This window comes from Hippoglossus hippoglossus, chromosome 20 (assembly GCF_009819705.1).
Source record: "Hippoglossus hippoglossus isolate fHipHip1 chromosome 20, fHipHip1.pri, whole genome shotgun sequence".
NCBI lineage: Eukaryota > Metazoa > Chordata > Actinopteri > Pleuronectiformes > Pleuronectidae > Hippoglossus > Hippoglossus hippoglossus.
Window position 1 is genome coordinate 16163093 of NC_047170.1, and position 22941 is coordinate 16186033.

Below are 22941 nucleotides of genomic sequence, written 5' to 3' on the forward strand. Positions count from 1 at the left end.
TCTGATGCTTTTATTGTTGAAGGTCTATCGAATATCGAATAGTTGACAGTTATCTTTGATTTATAGTTCTGAACTTGATTATTGATTCTTCTTTATGTGTGTCCTTTCAAACAAAGAGTCGTCCCCAGTGTTTTAAAATATGTAAGCAAAGTAATTGATTATTAAACACATTTAGAATTGAATCGAATGTACAGACAGAATATTCCTTTGGAAAACACCAGTACCAAGATTTAGCAGTTAGCATGAAAAAGACGTTTATGGGCTGAATGAACGAATTAATGAAATATCTATACTCTAATATTTACACTGTGCGTTTTACTCTCTATTGCGAAAGCACAGTATAAAGACATGGGATTGAAAACATGTTCCGTTTTAAAATAACCTTGTTAATTTTTGTGAGTGCATTTATGTTCCGAGTAAAAAACGATTGAATACTAATGCGGTTTGTCTTGAACTTCACATTGAAGGTGTAGGTGAATACAAAAAAAGATGATAACTTTTTAAGGTTTTTAATTACAAAGGTTTGAAGGATTTATTAAGAGCTATTCAAATACACAAGGAGCCTGATTCCCCTTTTACCCCAATAGCAGCTACTTGTCCCCACTGGCTGGTGACTCCATGTCCTTGTGGAGAGAAATCCACGTGTGCAAACACAATGAATATGTAGAGTCAGGGAAAAGAGACGTTTCTGTGATATCATTAAATGTACTATCAGCTTCATGTCATTGAAGACGGGCAAAAGGACATTTTAAGTACAAATATTTTAATAAGTTACTCAAGGGACTAGTTAAATGTGTATAAACTCGATCACTGGTTGAATTCATCACAGAAAAGTAACTGAGGACAAACACTGACGATTCTAAACCAAACTCATCTCAGAGAAGGTGATCACAGCATTCTATCACATTAATTGGCTCACAGAAGTTTTATCTTCTGAGGAAGCGTGAGGAATCCTTCAGCAAAAATCAAAGATGTACAGCCTCAGAGATGCTCCCAGTGGATCTGTCATTTAGAGCGTATCAACCATGTAAATGTTCGCCCCCAAAACATGGAAACATAGAAATGTTCCCTGATGAAAGCTGCAGCGGGAGGCTTCATTAGTCGAAGGTCTCTGGAAAGGGGAAAAACAACATAGACATTCTGTGGTACTGTGCAGGCTTCACAGCCAAATGGGCTGAGATGTTAATGCTCACATCATTTCCTCCTTAGACACACACCATATCCTTAATATCCAAACAGTGCGAAGTGAGGTCCTTTCTTATATACATCCATTTCTCCTCAATGCTCCATTTTCTTCCAGTGGTTAGCCTCGCCAAATGTTTACAGTGACCCCAGCAGGTCACCGTGGAGGTTCTATCATCGAGCGTGCCTCTAATATATCGTGCGATGAAGAACATATAGTAAATCCCTGCACTGCAGAGGCTTTCATCAGCTCATGAATCAGATACATTCAGGAAATCCCAGCGTGGGCGCACGCGATGCTCTCCAAGCAGAGGATGAAGTCTGATATTCCGGGATGGATGGCCCATGTTTTTCTGTTTTCTAGCGAGAGTGCTTTGCATGAAGTAGCTGAGCCTCGGCAGGGCAGTGGCTAATGAGCCAGCGATGAAGATGTAGCGAGGACTTCTGCCGCAGTTATAAAGATACAACAGCTCTCGAGTCAACAGACTCAAATCTTATCTGCAGCTTATTTCAGCACTTTCCCTCAGTCAGGAGTATTTCCCACTATGAGCTATAAATTACAGTTCTCTCTTTATTCTGGCTTCTGGTTAGATATGGTTGATAGACATGATTTCATTATATAACAATTTATTCAACTGTATCTTAAATCTTAAAACTTTAATTTCTTCTATTCATCACACCTTTTTAAAATATAACTTTTTATAGATATTATGGCTTTTAAAATATATTTCATGGAATCTCAACGTCAACAATTTAATGTTTATTGTCTCATTCCTGTCTCATCAGTGAATTCTGAACCTTCCTGTATGAAAGGTGCTGTACAAATAAAGTTTGATTCATTGATTGATTATATCATCGATAGAGATCAATGCTTAATAGCTGGTTATAATTTTAAGTATTTCTCAATAACATTAAATATCAACGGCTGAAAAAAACATACATTTAAGTTAAAGTTGAAAAATGACACAACCCAGCAACTGTTGAATCAGTGAAACGAGCACAAACAAAAACACAAATACCAAAATATCTCAAATGAAATAACCTGAATCGTGTGTTGGTTAAATGCCACATCTTTACCATCATCACCACCTGTTTCACCACTTTTTGCATCAATGCACCATCACTGAAAATTGTCGCACCCACCTGTTTTGGGCTCCACGGAGAAGTAGGGCTGTCCGTGGACGATGCTGTACACCACCCTGGCGCTGTTCCCGTACGTCGGGTCATCTGCATCTGTGGCTGCCACTTGCACCACCATGGTTCCTGTGGGCAGACACGCAGCCTTTCATTAGTTTCCAAGACAACATCCAGGAGCCAGGTCAAACGGAGCTAAATGTGGAAACAGTCATCGTGTCAACTGAGCGTGTGACAAATTCCACCAGCAAGGAGAAAAGAAAGGGAGCCAAGCTGTGAAAATGCAGCTTCTGAGGCAGTAAATAACCTCATTAGTCATTAGTCTGCCTTTGTTTCGACTTGTGTTTACTTTATTTGCACCGAGTATAACTCTTACACCTAATCTCTGAGTTTAAAGCAGTTTTTCTGCGGCACCAAAAGATCTGACATGTGCCGCGCGCTGGCTCTCGGCCTCGAACGCCGCAGAACAAATAACACTTTCAGCTGTTGCCACCGCGTGCGCCGGCTCTGCCGCAGGATTCAAGAGCTACTCGCAGCCTTTAGAGATCATTTCGCTGCCATTGTTCACATTTCTCTTTACAGATCAGTGAGCAGCATCGCTTTTTCTCCAGTAACTTCAATCTGTTGATTCGGATTCAGCTGCCAAATGGCTCCTACAGCTCATCTGTGCACGCTAAAGAGACACTTCAACCCCACTGAAAATAAATAATGCGGAATTATTACGCATCTCATATCGTTACTGAGTCCGATACTGCAACTATTTCTGGATTCGGAGTCAAAGAGTTGGAAATTCTCCTTCGTGAGGACGCTGCATCCTTGTGTCATAACTGAGCTCAATAAAACTTATGATACAAAGCTTTATATACAGACACGGTTGCGTAAACATTGTTTCTCTCCTCACTTCCCTCTTTTTTTTTTGGAAACAACCCCGACTGTTTTCTCGTTAAAATCTTAGTTAACGTGAACAGATGGCCGGGTCCAGTTTGCGGACTGAGCATCCGCAAACTGCGACCGGAGAAGATGTCGATCTGCAGAAGAGAAACTGTAACCATGAAAACAAAATGATATCTGAAGGCGAGAGGCAGGTTTCGCCGTGTTGTTGCACAAACACCTCAAGTGTTGTTTGTTAAGGAAGCTCTGTTACGTTCTGGTGCCAGCGAAGAGCAAATCAGCTGCTTTAATGGAGTGTTCTCCTTGAATAAATAAAATGTCCTGCTTTGGGGATGAGTGAAATTGAATTTAAGCAAAAACCATGGAAATTATACGTAGAAAAATGATGTGATAACCATGAAATTAATATAGAACCATAAATAAAGAAGAATCCTGAATGAATCCTTAATTTACACATCTGAAAACACAACACACACCTACATGGTGGATTATGGGATTTTGAAAGACGTCTCAAAACTTGAAAATACACCTTTAATTGAAAAGCCCTTGTTTATCAAAGTAAGACATTTATAATATATGTATATAATTTGAAACCAGTAGACAGCCACAACATCAAAAGCTGTTTTAATTTCTTAGAAGGTAAAATCTAAATAATGTAGGAAAAAACATTAATTTATTGGATTTTAAAGTTTGGCTCCTCTTTTAAATTATATGTTGATATAATAATAATTAAATATAATAAATGTAAAATGTTATTCATTTATTCAAAAATTTAATTTATTTTAAGCTTTAGTTTCCATTGAATTGCTTATTTCCATACAGTCATATATATTATTTCATACTGAGCCATATTATTCTCAGGGACAAACTGACATCATGCTGTGCTGCAGGTGAAGTTATGAAACTCAAAATATAAAGTTTCATTTTGTGTCCAGTAGTTTCCCCCATATCCCAAAACCTCCCTCCAGCTGAAAGGAGGACATTTGCTTTTAAACTGGACCCAGAACTTTCGCTGACGACGGTTGTTTCTGCGTGTGTCCGAGTTCTGTTCTTCCTCGGAGACGGAGACGAAGGCGTCAGACATGACTCCTCTGCCTCTTTCAAACGCACCAACTGCACGTGGCTGACGTGACTTGAGCTGACAGCCGTGGTTCGAAAGGTAACGCGCAGAAGCGTTTGAAGATTTCACAGAGAAAAACATAATCAGCGACAATCATTGCCAATCAAGTCCAATAGGTCATTCATTACGGTACAAATGAGCCTTGTTGCTCCGACCGGGCTCATCTGATAATGGAGGGAAAAGCCATGTAATAAATTGTTAAATGATCACAAACAACCGTTATGGCGGAGGCTGTTTTTCTCTGGCAGACGGTGCGTCAGTGACGGTTCTTAAAGCTGACGCCGAAAGTCGTCTCACACTTGGCAGCAGTGAAATCACCAACAATGGACATTGTTGAAATAACCTTGAAAACGAAGAAACACCATTTGCCTTGAGTGGGTCTTTTCCAGATGGTTCGATGAATAACTGGCTTATGACTGAATAATTCACTTTAATGGCCCGCGGCACATATTGTATCTGGCTTAGCTTCAGCTCGTATTGTTGCCTCTGACAAGTCTTACAAGTCGGTGATATTTTAAGTTGAAGAAAACACCGTAATAAAAATGTGACTTTCCAACGTCAGATGTATTTTACAGGCTTTCACAGAATGAAGTGATCACGGATATTGAAGATTAAAGTCCTCCGCTCTGGCCGTAAAGCAGAATTAACAGGCTCCGGCCCTGGATGTGAACAATGGGGATGGGGAGGGATTATATCATCACCTCTTAGTCATGACAGGTTATATTACAGGTAGTTTAAAACACCAAACACAGATAGAAAACATAACCGTCACTTCATTTGGCCATCAGACGAGTCAATAGACCAATCGCAAACTGGGGTTTTTGCTTCCGTCTCTCATTTGTCAGATCTTCTCTCTGGGTCAGTTAACGCTTTATATCGCCATAGCAACTCCTGCATCCTTCCGATGCTACTTTGCGAACTTTTCACCCCACAACAGATCGCACATGCTAACGTCAGACAGACTGAACGGATTCTGTCCAGAATTTAGTCTTAATTTAGCCCATTACAGAGAAGACGCAGATTCTGGACAATTACAACATGTAGTTAAAGTAGATCGTTCCAGATCGAAGCAAACACTGTGGGAAGTATTTTACAGGCTTTCACAGAATGAAGTGATCACGGATATTGAAGATTAAAGTCTTCCATTCATGGCCGTAAAGCAGAATTAACAGTCTCTGGCCCTGGATGTGAACAATATAATGCAAAATAAATAAAAAACGGCGGTGAAGCTGGAGAAGTTATCACCGAGCCGGTTGTGGAAGGACACCTAGATTATATCGTCACCTCTTACTCATGACAGGTTATATTACAGGTAGTTTAAAACGCCAAGGTCAAAGGAGGAGTGTGTGAGAGGGAACTCGGGCAAAGTCTAAATCTCCACTACAGGTTGATAGTTAAAATCACTTCACACGAGGCACAGTGGACGAGGCTGTAAATTAACATTCAATATGGACCCGGACTGGGGAAAGGTTTATTTTGCAGCTTTTCCCCACAGGTCCCACGAACACAGAGTTCTAACAATAATGTGAGTGTATGAAAGGTAATGCCAGCTGGGGGGGGGGGGGGGGGGGGGCCGGATGTCAGGAGGAAAAACTGATGAACAATCTGAAATTTGAATAGATTCTTTCTGCTCCGCGAGGCTGTCATCTGCTTCTCAATTTTCCCTGTCGGCGTCCCTTCGATGTTTGTCCGTCCTCATTGACGTGATGGATCAGATCTCCGCATTTTTTTTTCATCCCCCCCCCCCCGCAGCTGTGTACAAAACAGGTTTCCTAATCAGTTCTGTATCCTGGGTGAGCAACTGTCATCTGCCAGTAATGAAAATAAATGTGGCGTGCTTAATCTGAATGGGAGACAGGTATTCTTCAGCCACTCGCGTATCAAGGCTGCATCTGACTGTCAGGCCCAATAGGCCTTTCTGAGTGAGCACTCACAATGCAAGTGTGATTGTTTTGAGGAATGGGGCCCGCATTAATACAAACCGGATGTGTTTCCAAATGAAGGGCTCCTTCTTCTTCAGCAGGTGGAAATGCAACAATCTTTTCATGTGACTACAGCTGGGATCAGGACAATCCAGCATTTCTCTAAACCTGGGGCCAAAAAGAAGCAACAATCTAAACAGAGGAAGACCATCAGTACAGACCAAGGCTCTAGTCAAGATTTCTCCTTGGATTCTCAGGGGGGGGGCCTTTAATTGACTCAAAATCCCTGTAGTTTGATCCCAATTTAAGTTGCAAGTTTGAAACCAAATCTGTACGTTACATTTATACGTTGGTTTGTTATTTGTTTGTCAGCAGGATTACACAAAAAACTTGATTAAAGAATCAGACCAAGAAAGAACCGATTAAATTTTGGCATAGATCCGGACAAAGGGGCAAATCCAGGAGTTTTTAAATCACAAACATGGTGAGATCGGACCTTTCTTTTACCATTTTCAAGATAAAATCATAGATTGTGATAGATATCAGTCTAAATGTCTTTTTTTTTTTTTATGTGTGTGTGTGTGTAATTTGAGTGAGTGTTGGGCCTCTCCGGAGGTGTGCGCTCGAGCGCTGAGACGTCTTCAACCAAGGGAACGTTGATTAAGTTGATTATATTCATGCACATTCACACCGGCTCCCTGCTGTTTCAGATAAGCAGGAATTATTGCTCAGAGTTTAATTCACATGCAAAGCAAAAATTAATAACTACACTTTGAAATTTCCTGCTGTATTCTACATATGTGATAACATTGCAAAATACACCTGTTCCACCAATTTCAACATCGTTCATTATTTTTTCACGCTAATAATTTGATTTTTAGATTTTTTTACAGGAACGAGAGAAAATTAGAAACAACTCTTAATATAATTTAGTCTTCGAGAAAACCAACTTTCACCAAAAACTGAGCAAGATGTTAAAGACCTGTTGTATTTGTTCACATGAGATTGATCAAGTGTTCCTAATAAAGTGTTTAAAGATATATGTTAGATGTATATTTATATCCCACGGTGTCAAGTAGAATTAACTTAAAGATTTGTGTGTAGAATTTAGTGACACCTAGAGGTGAAGTTGCATGTTGCAGCCGAATACCCCTCACCTCACCCTCCCCTTCCAAACATGAGAACCTGTGGAAGCCTTCAGTTGTCATGAAAACTCAAAAGATGTTTAGTTTGTCCAGTTTGGGCTACTGTAAAAAACATGGCTGCCTCTATAGAGAGGACTTGTCCCTGAAAATATAAAGTAATTAAATACTGGGGTAAAGAAAACAACAATTTGGACAATGTAGATAAAAACACACCGGTGAAAACATCACAAGGGTTATTTCATAGTCATTTTCTGCCTATAAATCCCTTTCACCTAAATCTTACACACTGGACCTTTAACACAGACGCTAACTTAGAGCAATTTCCCTTAATCCAGAGCACCTTTAATTTCTCGAGAATGAAAGAGTATCCTTGATCTCCGCTCTCATGAATTAGGCAGGAACAATGACAGCTGGCTATAGGACTGGTGTGTAGTAAATTCAAGAGCTGTGGCCTTGGGTTGACATTACATTCTCTCTGCTTGTAATGAGCCCTCAAACTGCTCCTTTGGCCCGTCGCTGTGCAGCGGGACTGAGCCAAGGCTCGCGATTGTCACACCTCCAACTGTCCTCAAGCCCTCCTGTCTTTTATTTGACATCCCCGCCGTGATTAAGACAAAAGCCCTCAGAGATCCTCGGGCCATAAGGTCTGCGTGTGTATGGACGAGCACCGTCTCTAATTACTTTAATTAATTAAATTCATGATTTTCTCTAAATTGAACCCATTCATCAGCCGAGCAGGGCTGTGACCATTAATGATTTAAAGACATCTATAAAGGAATTATTGAGGACAAGAGGTGCTCGGCCCTTCCCTGTGCTTTACGGCACTGATAATTGCTTTGAGCAGATATTTACAAAGAGAGGCGATGCATTATCCCACTGTTGTTCTCACAACTTGTGATGAAGACCTTCACCGAGCTGGCGGAGTAAATAAAGCGGTGAGGGTGACCCTGCGTCTCGGCGCTCGTGGTGTGAACGCATCCTCCTCTGTACCCACTCGCTGTCTTATCTCGGGTTGGACACGAGACTCCAAGCCCTTGTACTCTAATCCTCTGGTTCCTTAAGCCTGAGCTCTGTACCCCCCGCTGACAGTCGGCTGTGTAATCCTTCAGAGATCTCCGCGCCTGTGTTGTAAGCAAAGCACTGCTTCCCTTGGAACGACTCCCACTCCCCCTGTACGCCTGCTGAAATGTTCATTTTGACTTTGAAGCTTCCAAAAGAGCCACAAACACCTTTGTTTTTCACTAAATTTCATGGTACCTCGCATGTTTGAGTTAGGTTTTTTAGCTCTGTGTGTTTATGTATGGTCGTACATACAGTGATGCAAACCTAACCAGCTGTAATAAAAGAAATTATAAATTAAAAAATCGATCACACACTCTATATGTGAAAAGGGGGTCACACAAAGTAATTAACCCACAGAGAATTGTCACCTGACGCCGCAGCGCCCCTCGGCTCCATGAGAGCTTTTATGGCCCCATTGTTGTGGGTCTCTTTACGGGTTCGCTTCACTCTCGCAGCTCATTGTGTCATTTCCAGCTGCGGCTGATTCCCGCTGACACACAAAGTGGCCAAAAAACAACACGTTATTGCAGATTTAAAGAGCAACAACCTCCCGGCTTCATCTTAAAAAACGGCCCCTTTGAATACATATTGAAAACGATGCAACGTGAGCATGACATAACATTCTGAACTCAGATGGTGAACATGCATTGAGGTTGTGAACATGCACTGGAAAGACTGTATGAATATGAAGATGGACGATATGACAGCTCCCCAAAAGTGAAGCCAAAATGCCTGGGGCGCCATCTTGTGGCTGGCTGCAGTACAGGTCATAAACCCCGCCTCCTCCCTGTTAACGAATGGGACATGGACCAAACTAAAATGTCAAAGTCCAATAAATATATCTAAAAAATGGTTTCTGTCATTTTAGGTTTATCACACTGATATGTGCAAGTGTTTAGCGAGACTCTGGCTCCAAATGCACAAGATGGCAGCTTTCGTATCCAGGATATTTCTGCTTCATTTCTGGATTGTGAGAGGAAGTCAAGATGTCGTCCATCTTTATATACAATCAATGTACCTCATCCTCACTTAGCTACAAACCATGGCTGAAGTCTTTCCTATATAAATTACTAATCATTCCATCGCACAATTTAAAGTATAAACCTTCCTAAGTCTTCCCGAAGCAGATTCAGAAGGTGTTGAGCTCTAGAAGAGTTTCCACAGCCGCATTGTTTTGGGTGTCGCTTCACTCTCACAGTTCCCATTGTTTCATGTCCAACTGCAGCGGGCGGTTGATTTGAGCCGACACACAAAGTTAGACAACTGGATGGTGGACACAGCGCAGCATTTAGCAGCTAGAGAACGTTATTTCCCTCAGGAGGTAGCGGGGACCACGACAGATCTACACGGAGAGAGGAAGTGAGAGTGGACATCCTCACGTCAAGTGGCCTGACAGACCCCGTCCGAAAGAAAGGTTACTCCATATCTGCTGGATGTGATACTATAAAGTCTGTCGGAGCTTAAAAAGAGGATATTTTATCAAAGGCTGTTGCTTCCAGTGCTTCAGAGAGGCCACAGGCATCAGTTATTGCTTTATATTCCTTGTATATCCACGTTTCCCTGGTTACCACATCAACAGCCAGCCTTTCAATCTCTTTTAGATAACGCTGACATTGACATATGTAAAAGCATTTTTATGAATACTGGAGGATGTGGAGGCATCATAGATTTACTCAAAAGACCAAAAACTATCATTGCAGTTTACCCTATAGACTGGTGCAACAATATCATGTGTAGATACATATATATATATTCATAATTTACTCTTTACAGACGTTCTCTCATGCCTGTTGTACCTTCTCTGGCATATTTTTGATAAAGATTGGCAGATCGTGTAATTAACTTGACTAACTTTGAGAAGAAAATCTTTCCTGAGGGAATTGGTTGCTCGGCCCCAATTCTGATAATTAATTATTATACACACTGCAGATTGCTGATCGCACCGCCTCGTATATTAATATTTGTTTGTGTAGAGGATCTGTATCGCATATTTGAAATATTCTCTCAGATGATGCAAGGATGCAAGGAGCCTCTGTGTTTTCTCTATGAGAATTCAACACCTGAGGAGGTCTTGAGAAGTAATCAATATCCTGAAGCACCCAAGAGGAAACAACTGAGATTCATTGTTCACAAACAGCTCCGGGTTTGACGTGATCTCAAACTTTATGCTTGTATTTTTTTATTTTTTTATAAATCCATTGAGAAGACCATATCAATCCTTTTCTGTGCAAGTTCATTTCTGTCTCCATCCCATTAGTCTCGGCTCAGTTGTGATTAGACCACAGTTCCCAGCACGTCTTGAAGTGCCGTCGGAAACCCCTAAGAGAAGCTGGAGGAAGTTAAGTATGTCTGTGCTGCTCCGCTCCCTCTGCTGCCACCGAGGAGTGGCAAGATAATGGATGGATAGAAATGTATGTGTCGGTGTCAGACATTTTTCAGAGCCATCTTCAGCAGGCAGGTACGTGTACGTGGTGGCGAGCATGAACTCTGAGCCCAATTTGTGGGAAGAATGCCCGTGGCCTTCGAGGCTGAATCAGACCCTAAGTTTGCTTGACTCAGTTTTTAAACATGCATCATTCATCAACACTTCTAAGCCTAGAGGACTGCGCTGGCATATGTGAGGTGATAAATATGTAAATTCAGATGCATCAGACTTCCCATTACAATACACCGAGTCGTCTGGCTGACTAACACCACCATGAAACAGCAGATTCAAAGCACTTCATGCTCGGCACCTCCCATTTCACGTTGGCCAAAATGTGGAATTTTTACCTCTGTGTTTTCAAAGTCGTGCTGATGAAACGGGCTGTGTGGCGTGTTGGGGTGTGCATCACGTAAAGTGCACATAGACCGCGGCTTATCAACATGGAGGTCACTCTTTCTCACTGCAGCTGCGCTACTAACACACCTGCTAAGTTGAAAGGCCTCGGGATGTTGTTGTCGCTCATTTGCATTTGCTCACATTCTGAGCTCCGGCATGTCATGTTCAAAACCTTGGAGGAAATCTTGACCATGCAGGCTTTTAAATATGTCCGATATGATGTCCTCCTCCGGGAGTGCATTTAAAACAGACTGATAAAAGACACATCTGCTGTAATAAATGCTAACAAGGCAACAGAAAACATAGAAGCTGCTGGTTTCTGTAACAGAAACATGTGTAGAACGCGATGGACTGCAGTGCAATTCTTTACCTAATCTTCAGAGAATGAATGGACCTTTACTGTATCGCCACCACAAGGTTGATGTTTGTAAATTTGACGTAAATATCTGAGGGAAATTGTAAAAATGTATTTTTTTAATACTTACGACCAAATTCCTGCCAAAGCTTTTAGCCTCTGCACGTTGTGTTCACCGATAAGTTTCCAAACTTGGCAATTAGCTGAAAGTGGCAATTAGCTAAAAGTGCAACTGCACCTCAGTCTCATTTGACTTTCTTTGAATAAAACACTAATCAATCAATCGCACAGTTTAAAGGATAAACAACCTTCTTTAGTCTTTCCAACGCAGTTTCACAAAATTAACGAGCTACGGTAAAAAACAGGCAGATAAAAAAATGTCTTATTGCTAAATATGAATACACATAAGTGAGTCATTTCAGTTATCGTTAAGTATAAATTTTATATAAATCAAATTAATAACTGAACTTGACGAATGACTCGTTAATGTTTACAACCTGCTTCATGTTTTGAGAGCCAAATAAATTCCTGATTTCCGGATATTTCAGCCTTATCATCCCCTCGTCTGCTCGTCACTAGATGTGAGACAGTGGGGGTGAAGCAACTTCACTGCCTGTAACTCCAGAAGACTTGAGAGTTGTCAACATTTAATACAAAATTTCTTTGATTTCTTCCATTCTGTGTTTTTAAGCTTTTCACTCACAATATTTTTTTTCCTGAAGTGCTTTGAATTTCTAAGTGTTCTGCATTTGCCTTTCTTTTTGTTTAAAGTTCAAAGTGGCATCTTTGCAGCTCAATCCTTGTTTATCATCAGGCTTTTTAAAAACGTAAATCTTATGTATTCAAAAGGTCAAAGGCCTCAAGGTGGGAGACGTCCGCAGTCTTATTTATCAGCATATCGCTGAGGCACAAAGACGTCAATCAACCTGAATAGATAATAGTTCGGCAAAGAGAAAGTCCAACCTCAATGGATGTTGAGCTCATGGACAAGGAGCTTCACTTAATTTAACACGTACTCAGTCTGACAAAGCCAACGTCCTAGATTATGACCCAAAGACCAAATGAGATGAAGACAAATTCAGCGAGGTGGAAAATGATCAAATGCAGATGTTGGAGCGAGGGCAAGTGAAAGAAAACGTAGTAATTTAAAAGTATGAGAGGAAGCTGAAAAGAAGGACAAAGTGCAGGGGAGGAGAGCATGTGAAATAAAAGCGATTATATTTGAGACGAATGTGGAGACCTACCTAAGGGTGACATCTCAGGTACTCCTGCCAAGTACGGCCCATCCAGGAACTTCGGCTCGTTGTCGTTGATGTCCTGGACCTTGACCACAAATTCAGACCTCGGTTCCACGGGTATATTAGTGATTCGATCCACAGCCTGAGCTTGGAGGGTGTAGTAGGCCTGGGCCTCCCGATCGAGCCGCTTTGTGGCGTGGATGTCTCCCGTGTTCTCGTCGATGGTGAAGATGGAGGCGGCTCCCTCGCCGGATAACACGTACTTCACTTTGCTGTCTCCTTTGTCCACATCCGAGTGCAGCTGTTGGAAGAAAAGACAACATCAGCATTAAGGTGGAAAGTAAATCCTCTATTAGAGCTGGAGCCAGCCACCAGGGGGCGATCAAGATGCTATGGCTTCACTTTTGGGGGTCAGTTATGGTGCCTATCTTTTTATATTTAGTCTGAATATATTTAGAAAGGTTGTGCTAATTCACATCACCAATTTAAAGATGAATAATTTCACAGCAATATGTATCATGTCGCTTATCTTATTAAATACAATACATAAATAACTCATTAAATGCTACTAAAATATGTAAATGCTGCGTAAAATATTTAATATTTACACCAAATGCATAAAACAACACAAGCAAACACACATCGTGTGTATTAGACAAACATCGGAGCTGGATCAAAAGATCAGAGCGTTTGTGCACGAATGACACGAATGAATTCTGTAACCGATTCCCATCATGATTTGCATTTGGCAACAAATAATGGAACGAAGTGAAATGCTGCCACTTAGTGTAATGCCTCAGTGATTTGTTAACTAAGGCACTGGCCATTAAAAATGATCAAACCAACCATTTCCTCCCCCTTTAAAAAAAACCACAGTAATAACTAGCTTGTCTCACATTAAAAATAAATAAAGGAGCTGTTAGAAAAAATGTGTTTGGATCAATAAAAACAATGATGAATGTTATTGCACATTTTTTTCTGGCCAGAAATACATAATTATTAATGTCAAGGTAAAACGAGTCCGCGGGAAACATTCATAATTTACATTTTTTTTTGCCAACGTTTTACTGCAGAGCGCGGAAAGAGTGCGTCATAAAGCTGCACTGGGAGGATATACTGTACGTCTGACCCAGCGCCGGGACCCGGGACTTTATGTACCTCTTTGCTTGAATGATACTGGTGTCAGGTGTTGTAGCGAAGAACCCAGTATTCAAACCAGTTCCTCTGAAGCACTGAGTGAGTGCTCTGTTGAGTGACAGCCGGGCTCAGTGTTCCACGCTGCACTTCCTTTCATCCATTTTCTGCCCTTTGGTGTAAAAGCAGTTGACGTGTAATGTTACTCAATGACACACACACTATTACATGACGTCTGTTTATTAAAGCTCAATTATTTCCTACTGTTCTCTCCGGTTGCTATTAGGAGCCAAGTGGGAAAGTGGAGTTTATCCACTATCCGATTGCAGCGATGTGTTCTGTAGGTTTGCGCAGGATCAATAGCGCGAGTTGAGATCGTGTACCAGGAGCCGTGCTGTCAGATCAGTGCCTTTTATTTGATGCCCAAATATATCATCTCTCTCTAAAACTGGTGGGACATGAGTTCACATCGTCAAAGCAAATGTTTTCCAGATTCAAAGAATGTGGGTTACCGCTATGAATGTCAGGTTTTTAGGCGAAAAATATTAATAGACGTTGTTCCAATGATCCATAGAAACGCATACAGGTCGACACGGAAGTCAGACAAGATGCATTTTTATCAGCGAGTCTGTGAAGTCACTACAACAACCCAGTGTTTATGACAGGTTTAATCTCAGAGGAAACGAGTCACGAGTGTAAAGAGGACTTTAAGACCCCTGTTCAAAGTACGACTGCGAGGAAACAATCCTTGAAAAAACTCCAAAGCTTCCCGGAGCATTAAAACCACCACGACAAGTAACCAACCTTGACTGATCCTTTTTAGAGTCAAAGCTGTCTGATGGCCATCAGTCTCTTCAATGTGTTGAACATGAAAGTGAATACTGAAACCGTCGTACGTCTCAGAGGAAGGTCGTCGTTGGCTATTTAAAAAAATGGACAGACGGACCGTTTTCTAACCGTCAGTGTTTAGCAGAGTGCGTACTTCTCTCCTCACCTCCAACATGACAGAACACCTCAATTAAAGGCGAAGCATGCAGAGGAAGCTTTTAGTGGAGATTTCTTCTCCCATGATTCTCAATATTTGGTGTGAAAAAGTTCAGCATAATGGAGCCGTGACGTCTTTACTTCCATAACGATCTCAATTTACCAAATGTTTTGAATCTTCTCAGCTGCAAACCAGTGATATTAAGATGGTTCCACCTGCCGGTCCCTTCAGAGCCAGATGCTTCTCCTGCTCTGCGACAAATGGTTTCCACAACGAATCAAACACCGATGATCACAGTGCAAACATGGCAAAGTTAGACGGGTGATCCAGTGATTTAATGACTAGAGTCAAGGATTTAGTGGAGAAACTGAATTTAATATATAATTATGTTTTCATTAGTGAATAATCGCCTGAAACTGTTCATTATGTTAGAATCAGACTATTATTTATACATCGGGAGCTTGTCCTTGTCCAGGCAGTCAGCCATGTTTCACCATCATGTTTCTACAGGAGCCCGGAACCGACCAAATAAATACCGGCTCTAGAGAGCGTTAAAACAATGATAACTCTCCTAACTGACCTGTATTTCACCTGACTGCTGCTCAGACATATTTCACTAAGAAAGCAAACGTAAAAATGAATCCTCATCAAACTTTTATCATCCACATTTTGCCAAAGGTTTAATGGCAAAGCTTTTAAAACGTGGCAAAAATGATTTTGCAGAGTATCACAGGTGGGATTTAGATTCAGACTCAGAGCTGCACTAGGAAATGTTTCACATAGAATATAAATCTGTCCCAAATGATGAGAGCTACAGAGACGAAGACAGCGATTGCATCGGTTTTGATGGCTCCAGGAACAGCAGCCCTTCGAAAACAGTAAGATAAACCTTTGTTAACGACAAACATGCAAACTGGATGGAAAACTCTGAGGAAAACTCCATGTTCCAGGAGCCTGACAAAAACCACACTCCTCTAAAATGGTCTCTGTATCCTAAAGGAGCCCGAGGCTCTGTGGCTGAACTCTGAGTGACACCGGAGAGTGGCACTTTTTTAAACTACGGCTAACCTCTGCCGAGGAGACGGCTGAGGCTTGGATCCAGTCTGCACACAGGTTCTCCTCATGAACAGCATGTAATTTGGGTTCAGGAGTTCTTTGCTGTATTCCTGCCGTTGCATGATGCCCAATTCAGTTCAGCGGCTAACTACTGCTGATGAAAACCGTCACGGCAAAGGTCGGCCCCCTGCGTTTCAGAGTCAGCTGACGGTTTGCCAGGAACCTCTTTGACGCTTCATGATTTTTAACTTCCTGACCACGGCTGAGCCGGCGCTTACGAGGACAGAAAGTACAGTAAATGTGTGGCACTGTGCAGAATTGCTTTGTGCCACGAGAATATTGACGGTATTCAAAGTATTTTTCAATCATGATTAGATTTTTCCTCTGCACATTGTTTACACTGCTTTTCAATTAAGTGCTGTCCCCTCTTGTTTGTTTGTTTTGCAGAGCAATGAACAGCGTTTCTGTTTTTTTCTTTTTATAAAACCTTGTAGTCAGGCAGGATTATTGTTGAATCTCTTCCTTCAATTTATCTGTAAATGTCAACATCTCATTACGGGATAAATAACAATGGTATTTCAGGTTCCGAGTCCACGCTGCAGGGGGGTGGAGGATGATTAGGTCAATATTTTATTGGTAGAACCGAAGGAGGACACAGTGAACAGAGGATACAACAACAACAAAGCTCTTTTATTAATGGAATCTATCAGCCGGCTGATGGATGCCACGTTAGAACCACGATGATTGCACCGGTTGTGTCCTGAAGCCCCGGCGTGCATATGCCACCCCTCTTATGGGGCTCGCCATGTTTATTCACCATCTCCTGCTGGAGCCGACTCGAGGTGAATTGTCAGCCGTGGAGAGAGTCAACATTTAATCACGGGGAAGCCATCCGTGGCGGTTTGTTTCCGGTAAATGCCACGGACAAGGAGGACAAAGCTGACGGGGCCACAGAGCATGCAATGCGGGTCAAGGGCCAGGCACACTATGTGGTCTTTTCAGTGAACTGTTTGGTTTGCTCCATTTCCCACTCTCCTGCAGGAGGACACACAGCAGTGCGTAAAGCGGCTTCAGATATTCTATCGCTATATCTCATCAACACTGAGCGCCACATAAAATATGCATAGCTTGGCAGGGATTAAAAATACACCCTGGTCAAATAGTTTTCTCTCTCTCTCTCATTAATCTGAGCTATTTTAAAACTGTCACTGCTCATTTTTCCAGGTGATTTCCCAGTTTCAACTCTTATTACTTATTGCCGAACACCACAGTTTGCTTCCCTTGCAAATATGTAAATAGTCAGTAATTCTTTCCCCCCCGCTCCCCTTGAGGTGAGCATAACGCAGCGTGCGGCACCTCGCTACACAGCGCTCTCAGGGACTGTAAAGGTGGGTGGGGGGGGGGGTGGGGGGGGGGGGGTGGGGGGGGGGGGGGGGGGTGCCTCTGAACACAAAACCTTGTGAAATCAGCGCTGACACTTATCGTCACTTTGTGTGCAGACAGTTCTCCGGGGGGGCCGCCTGTTAGCTGGGTGCCGGCTTGTTTACTTTGCAGCAAGAGAGACGGGTGAAAAGCATAAAAGAGCCCATAACAACCCACTGATGCATTCTCGTCCCGTCACCACGACTACTGCACAATGTGTTCAGGTACTTCTGGCTTTTGAATTTTCATTTTTTCACCATTGTGCTCGACATGAAAACCCGTGCTGGATGGTGTGAAATTCGTTTTTGTTCCCGTTTTACGCCCATTTGCCTCGGCTGTGTACAACTCAGAGGAAGCGCAGAGGCCTGAAATAAAACAACAAACACATTTCAATAACAAGGCTGAAACCCCCCAAAACACACATTTTACTTCTTGTATACGCGTCTCTCTCTCTCTCTCTCAAATTTCTTCTATTCAATGGACCGTGCACAATGCAGACTGGATACAAACGTTAATACCTACAGGCAACCTTTCAGCAATCCGAGATGCCGGAGTACACTAACACAGCCGCTGCTCAAGAGCCCTCAATCAACAATCGCCCTCAAGATGGTTCACAGAGGAGCTGCAGCGGCGGAGCTGAACAGGGTCAGTACCGGCAAAGTGGTGCAGCACGAACAATTCAAGAAGAAAATGCAAATGCTTTCACGCGGATAAATTGATGTAACCTACGATGAACCTGTTCAACAAAAAACAAAACAAAGAAGAGCCTGCACACAGACATTTTAGTTTTTTTTCCTGGTTAAAAGAGAACCACCCACGAAAGGACCTGAAACGTTGTTTAATTAAAATTTAAAAAGTGTGGAGGCTCTTTGTTTTTGTTGAATCGATTCGGACCGCCAGTCTTTTCCCTACCTGCAATGAACCTGCTCATAATAATCCTTCTGAAGGTGTAAATCAGAGACTACAGTGAATTTACGATTCCCACTGAAATCATAAAGCTGCCAGTAAATGAAGGTTATTATGGGACGGTTAATGTGCGCCATATGTAAAGTCAGCAGGGAGCTCAGACTCATTAAATAACACGTACGTGAAGCTCAAATAAAGGAGGCGGGCAGGGGGAGCAAAGACGGGTCATTCTGCAAAAAAAAAAAAAAAGAGCTAAAAATGCAGACGGGGGCTTCGGTGCAGCTGTCACTGACATCGGCTGCCGGCACGCTCAGCTTTTCATCTATTCACTCGGCCATGTTCTGGTGAGTAGCCATGGTGCTGTGCTCTGAGAGCGGCTCAGTGGCATCAGCCTCTCCTCTTTCATTTCAATCTGGGAGGTGGGGAATTAGCAATCACCATGGAGAAACCGGCCGCTATTACGCAGCGGTGTGCAGATGCATGGGATCTGTACACACACAGTTTTATCCCCGTTCGCCACAAGTTCCATAAATGACGTTCGATTCTCACACGTTTGACATGTTTTCTATATATTATTACATTCACTCTTTATTTCCTCTATTGTCTCGTTTGCTCTTTACGTTCTGCCTTTGTATATTTTTGTATATTTTGAATTATGTTCTGATTTTATCGCTTGTAAAGCATTTGGCGCTGCACAGATTTTCATTAGTGTCCAATCAGACATAAATTATGCACAAATACAGTATGAGCACAAACACACAAAACACTGGACGTGGCATGAGATCATGGTATTTGTTTGGATTAATGCCACGACAGGTTGAGTAATTGAGATGACACTTAATCAGGTATTAAGACATACACCGACGAGTCAAGGTAAAAACTGCTCCGACGCACCGAGGCTTGGACTCTGCCCGACCTCTGCGTGTGACCTGTGGTATCTGGCACCAGGACATTAGCAGCAGATCCTTTAAGTCCTGTCAGTTGCGAGGTGGAGCCGCTGCAAATCCCACCGTCGCTCGATCGGGAATTATTACCCGCGACAAAATTTGATGTCCACATAAATGCCTGGACCCCCTGGGGTCTCCCCTGCAGAACATCAAACTCCATCCACGAGCTTTTTCTTTCTCCCCTCTGTGCTTCCTGGTGCCATGGTTTCCCCGGGGAACCGGTGCACATGTCCCTGTGGGTGCACGTGACGGCAGAGAAACAAAGGACTCAATAGACTATGTGACCTTATTCCATTGTTCAGAGATCCAGGTCTGACACAAGTTTTGCCTTTTTTGGAAAAGCTATGACTCGCTCATGTTTGGTGCAAGATACTTTTCTAAGTTCCTTGTGTTACTAGGGATGAGTATCATGAAGATTTTACCATTACTGCTACTCTCACTGATACTGGTTAAAGATCTAGTACTTTAATGGTACTGTTATCACCCATTTACTGTTAATTTGTCAGAGTTAACATCGCTTTCTTTTCTCATATGTATTGAATATAAACAGTCTCCAACAAATCATGAATATAGAATATAATGTAAGCAATGAAATGTAAAATGAATTAACATTTTAACAGCATCTAATTTGATTTCACTTTGCAGCTTCCACATGAATGATGCTCCTGACGTTTCATATTCAATCGTCAGGCTAATGATTCTTTTTTTTACCATGAAGCCATGTTTGTAGTTTCTTCTGTGGCGGCTGCAGGCTGATAACAGACCTGGAAGAATGACAGATGAACTAGGAGCAGTTGAAAACCGGGCCTGTCTCTGCCCGTGTGAGACGGACTCTCTCTAAATGTTTCGGTGTTTCCGTCCCGAGATGCAAAAGACTTGTTACACTTGTCAGCATCGACTCTCGTGAAGTGTCACCAAACTTTAGGACATTTAGTTCTCTCTGCCATTGTCACTACAGGCAGGGTCTGAGAGAGAGAGTGTGTGTGTGTGTGTGTGTGTGTGTGTGTGTGTGTGTGTGTGTGTGTGTGTGTGTGTGTGTGTGTGTGTGTGTGAGCTGCACGATGCTGCAGTGTGAGCGACAGAGCTGCACCCATCCCTCGCACACAGGCTCAGAGAGAAAGAGAGAGAGAGAACTCTTTCCTCTCTATTGGGAAAACCAAATATACATCATAAATGAACGTTTTAATCAGAAAGCGAGTTAGTGAACTTTATGTAGAACTAATAAGTAGGAAATATACTTTCTCTAGAGAGTCAGAGTTGATCAATACTATCATCTTTAATAATTTAGCCCTGGATTTCAGTATCCATCCCTCTGTCTCTTACTGTACTACAGTCCTAGCATTAATCATCTGTTAATTTGAACTATTCGTGTAATAATACGAATTCTTTGCATGTGAACATACGAGAGCTGGAGCGCTTCAACGAGTCGAGGCGTCGGTGGATGTTTATGCAGTGAAAGCAGTCGAGGCGTCAGCCGGTCGTAAGAAGTAAAAGCAGCAAAAATCATGTGAGATGTAGGAATATTTGAATTTTTTTGTTTTTTTTTAGTTAGAGCTCAGGCCCTGTGGAGAGTTGTCAGTTTAAGTGTCAGAAATAAAAGCCGTTGAAGTGAAGGTAAAGTGTTAGAAATAGTGAGCACGGTTCACGGCCACATTGGCAGTGACAGCGGTTGAAATATAAGCTCACGTTAAATCTATTTTAACCAGCAACAGGAGCAACACGTTGTTTTTATTGAAAACCCAAAGACGGAATTCTGTTCTGAAGCCAGAATTAGGTGATAAATATCGAGTCCAAAAAGCAGTTTGATACATTTAAGAGATGTGTGATTGGAGTTAGACAGTTTTTTGGGGGATAAATAAGAAAATATAAGCGTCAGATTTCAGCAGATTTTCACTTCTTCCTCTTTAACGTTGCGGTTGTTCACATGAGAGAATCAGCTTTCAATCAATATCAGGAATGTTTTTGTTATTTCAGATTTCTGACTGTCTTCTCTACAATTCCTCTGTCAGGCTGTGGGAGCTCATATCGGCAACTGTTGAATCATAACAGCAAAGAGATATTGGCTCTTTAATAACAGGTAGAAACTATTATGTCAATAAAAATGATATATACATCACGATTGGAGAAACAGGGATTTCTATATTTTCTGTCAAGTTTGTCACATTATATCATAAACTAATATGAATGCAGGTATAAGTTACCATGTTCATGCAGTGGCCTGAGTTCATTTTAGGCCAGAAACCCAGCGGCAGCCTGCAGTGCATAAGAGGCTCTGACAGACCTGACAGGAAACCACGGGGCAGCCTGTGTGTGTTGTGCTGCTCAAAGTTACAGAGCCAAAGAAAAAACCAGCGGCTCCAGTTCCGAACCACAGCTGAGTTTTTAGAGGAAGTAACTGACAGTGTTTTTGATGAATGATTAATGGCTGTTGATCCACTGAAAGACGGCTGACATACAAAAAGGGCAAAATGAGAAAAAGGTATCACTCCTCAATTTCTGGATGCTGGAACAGCCGCAGCCACACCAATAAGAATGCTTTAGTGTTGTACCTCGGACTGTATATAGAGATGGACGACATGACAGCTCCCCAGTGAAGCCCCAAATAACAACCGAATAGGTCATAAGCCCTGCCTCCTCCATGTCGGCAGACGGCACATGAACGACACAAGAAAGTACACATCAAATTCACTCTTCTTAAAGGTTTCACGTGGTTCTTATCACACTGATGTCTGTTCATTTCTGTACATTTCTTTCCTGTCCATCTCTATTTAAAGTCTATCAGTATAACCTGACAAAACAATGTAAACGCTGCACTCTCACACACCAGGAGAAGTATCTGAAGTGATCTCCTGCCCTAAGAGCTTTTAATTGAAGTACAATGACGTCTGAAGTGGCCCTCGACACAAACATGTTAATTACAGACATGTCGGAGCGGCACCGGACCTTCAGTCTATGGCCGCGCTGCCTGTTCTGCCTCCGTGTCGATCTGCTGCACACATCAGTGGCTTTGTGTGTCTCTCTCCGTCTCTCTGGTCTTGTACATTTTGAGAAATGGGGACATTTTGGACAGTCTTCTCTTTTTCAAAGGGCTGGTTGAGGGAGATTTGCTGTTAGGGTTTGGGGTTACAGTCAGGTTTAAGCACAAGAGCTGTGATTGGTCGGCTTGGTAGCGTCGCATCTCCGGCAGACTCGCCGCCATTTTTCAATTGAGTTAAAGGAACGAACCTACGGCGAAGCTTTGACGCAGAAGCACGAATCCGCCTTCAGGCACTCAGTTGTGATGGTTAAGGTTAGGGGCTGAATGCATTATACCAATGAGAGTCCTCAGGATGATAGAAGTATTGTGTGTGTCTGGCTTCCTGCCGCCTTCATCACACACACGACCATGAACCGACAGGAATAGGCGTCTCTTTCAAAGTAATATATGGAGGGAATCAAAGTGCTGTTGTCACAAACACAGGATCCTTAGATCTGATTCCGTTGTTGTTGGACCCTTGTTTTTCATGTGCAGGTGAGTAAAGGTTTAAACTGACAGACTATTGAAGGATGGATCTAAATAAAAAAGACGTGAACTGTGAGAAGCAAAGTTTTCGTATGAGGTGTCGATACCAGACGTCGTCT

The 22941-nt window shown here is 42.3% G+C and overlaps 1 protein-coding gene across 3 annotated transcripts in view; it reads right to left on the reverse strand.

Annotated features, from left to right (window-relative positions):
- Positions 1-22941, reverse strand: part of cdh7a (cadherin 7a) — a 105554-nt gene that overhangs the window by 56097 nt on the left and 26516 nt on the right. For all 3 annotated transcript variants that reach the window (XR_004612327.1, XM_034572441.1, XM_034572442.1), the window contains exons 3-4: positions 12877-13171; positions 2326-2445 (exon numbers count right to left, since the gene is read on the reverse strand). Coding sequence is in view for 2 of the 3 variants with exons in the window: in XM_034572441.1 (XP_034428332.1) it covers positions 2326-2445; positions 12877-13171 (415 nt within the window). In the remaining variant the exon portion in view is untranslated. The remainder of the gene's footprint in view (positions 1-2325; positions 2446-12876; positions 13172-22941) is intronic.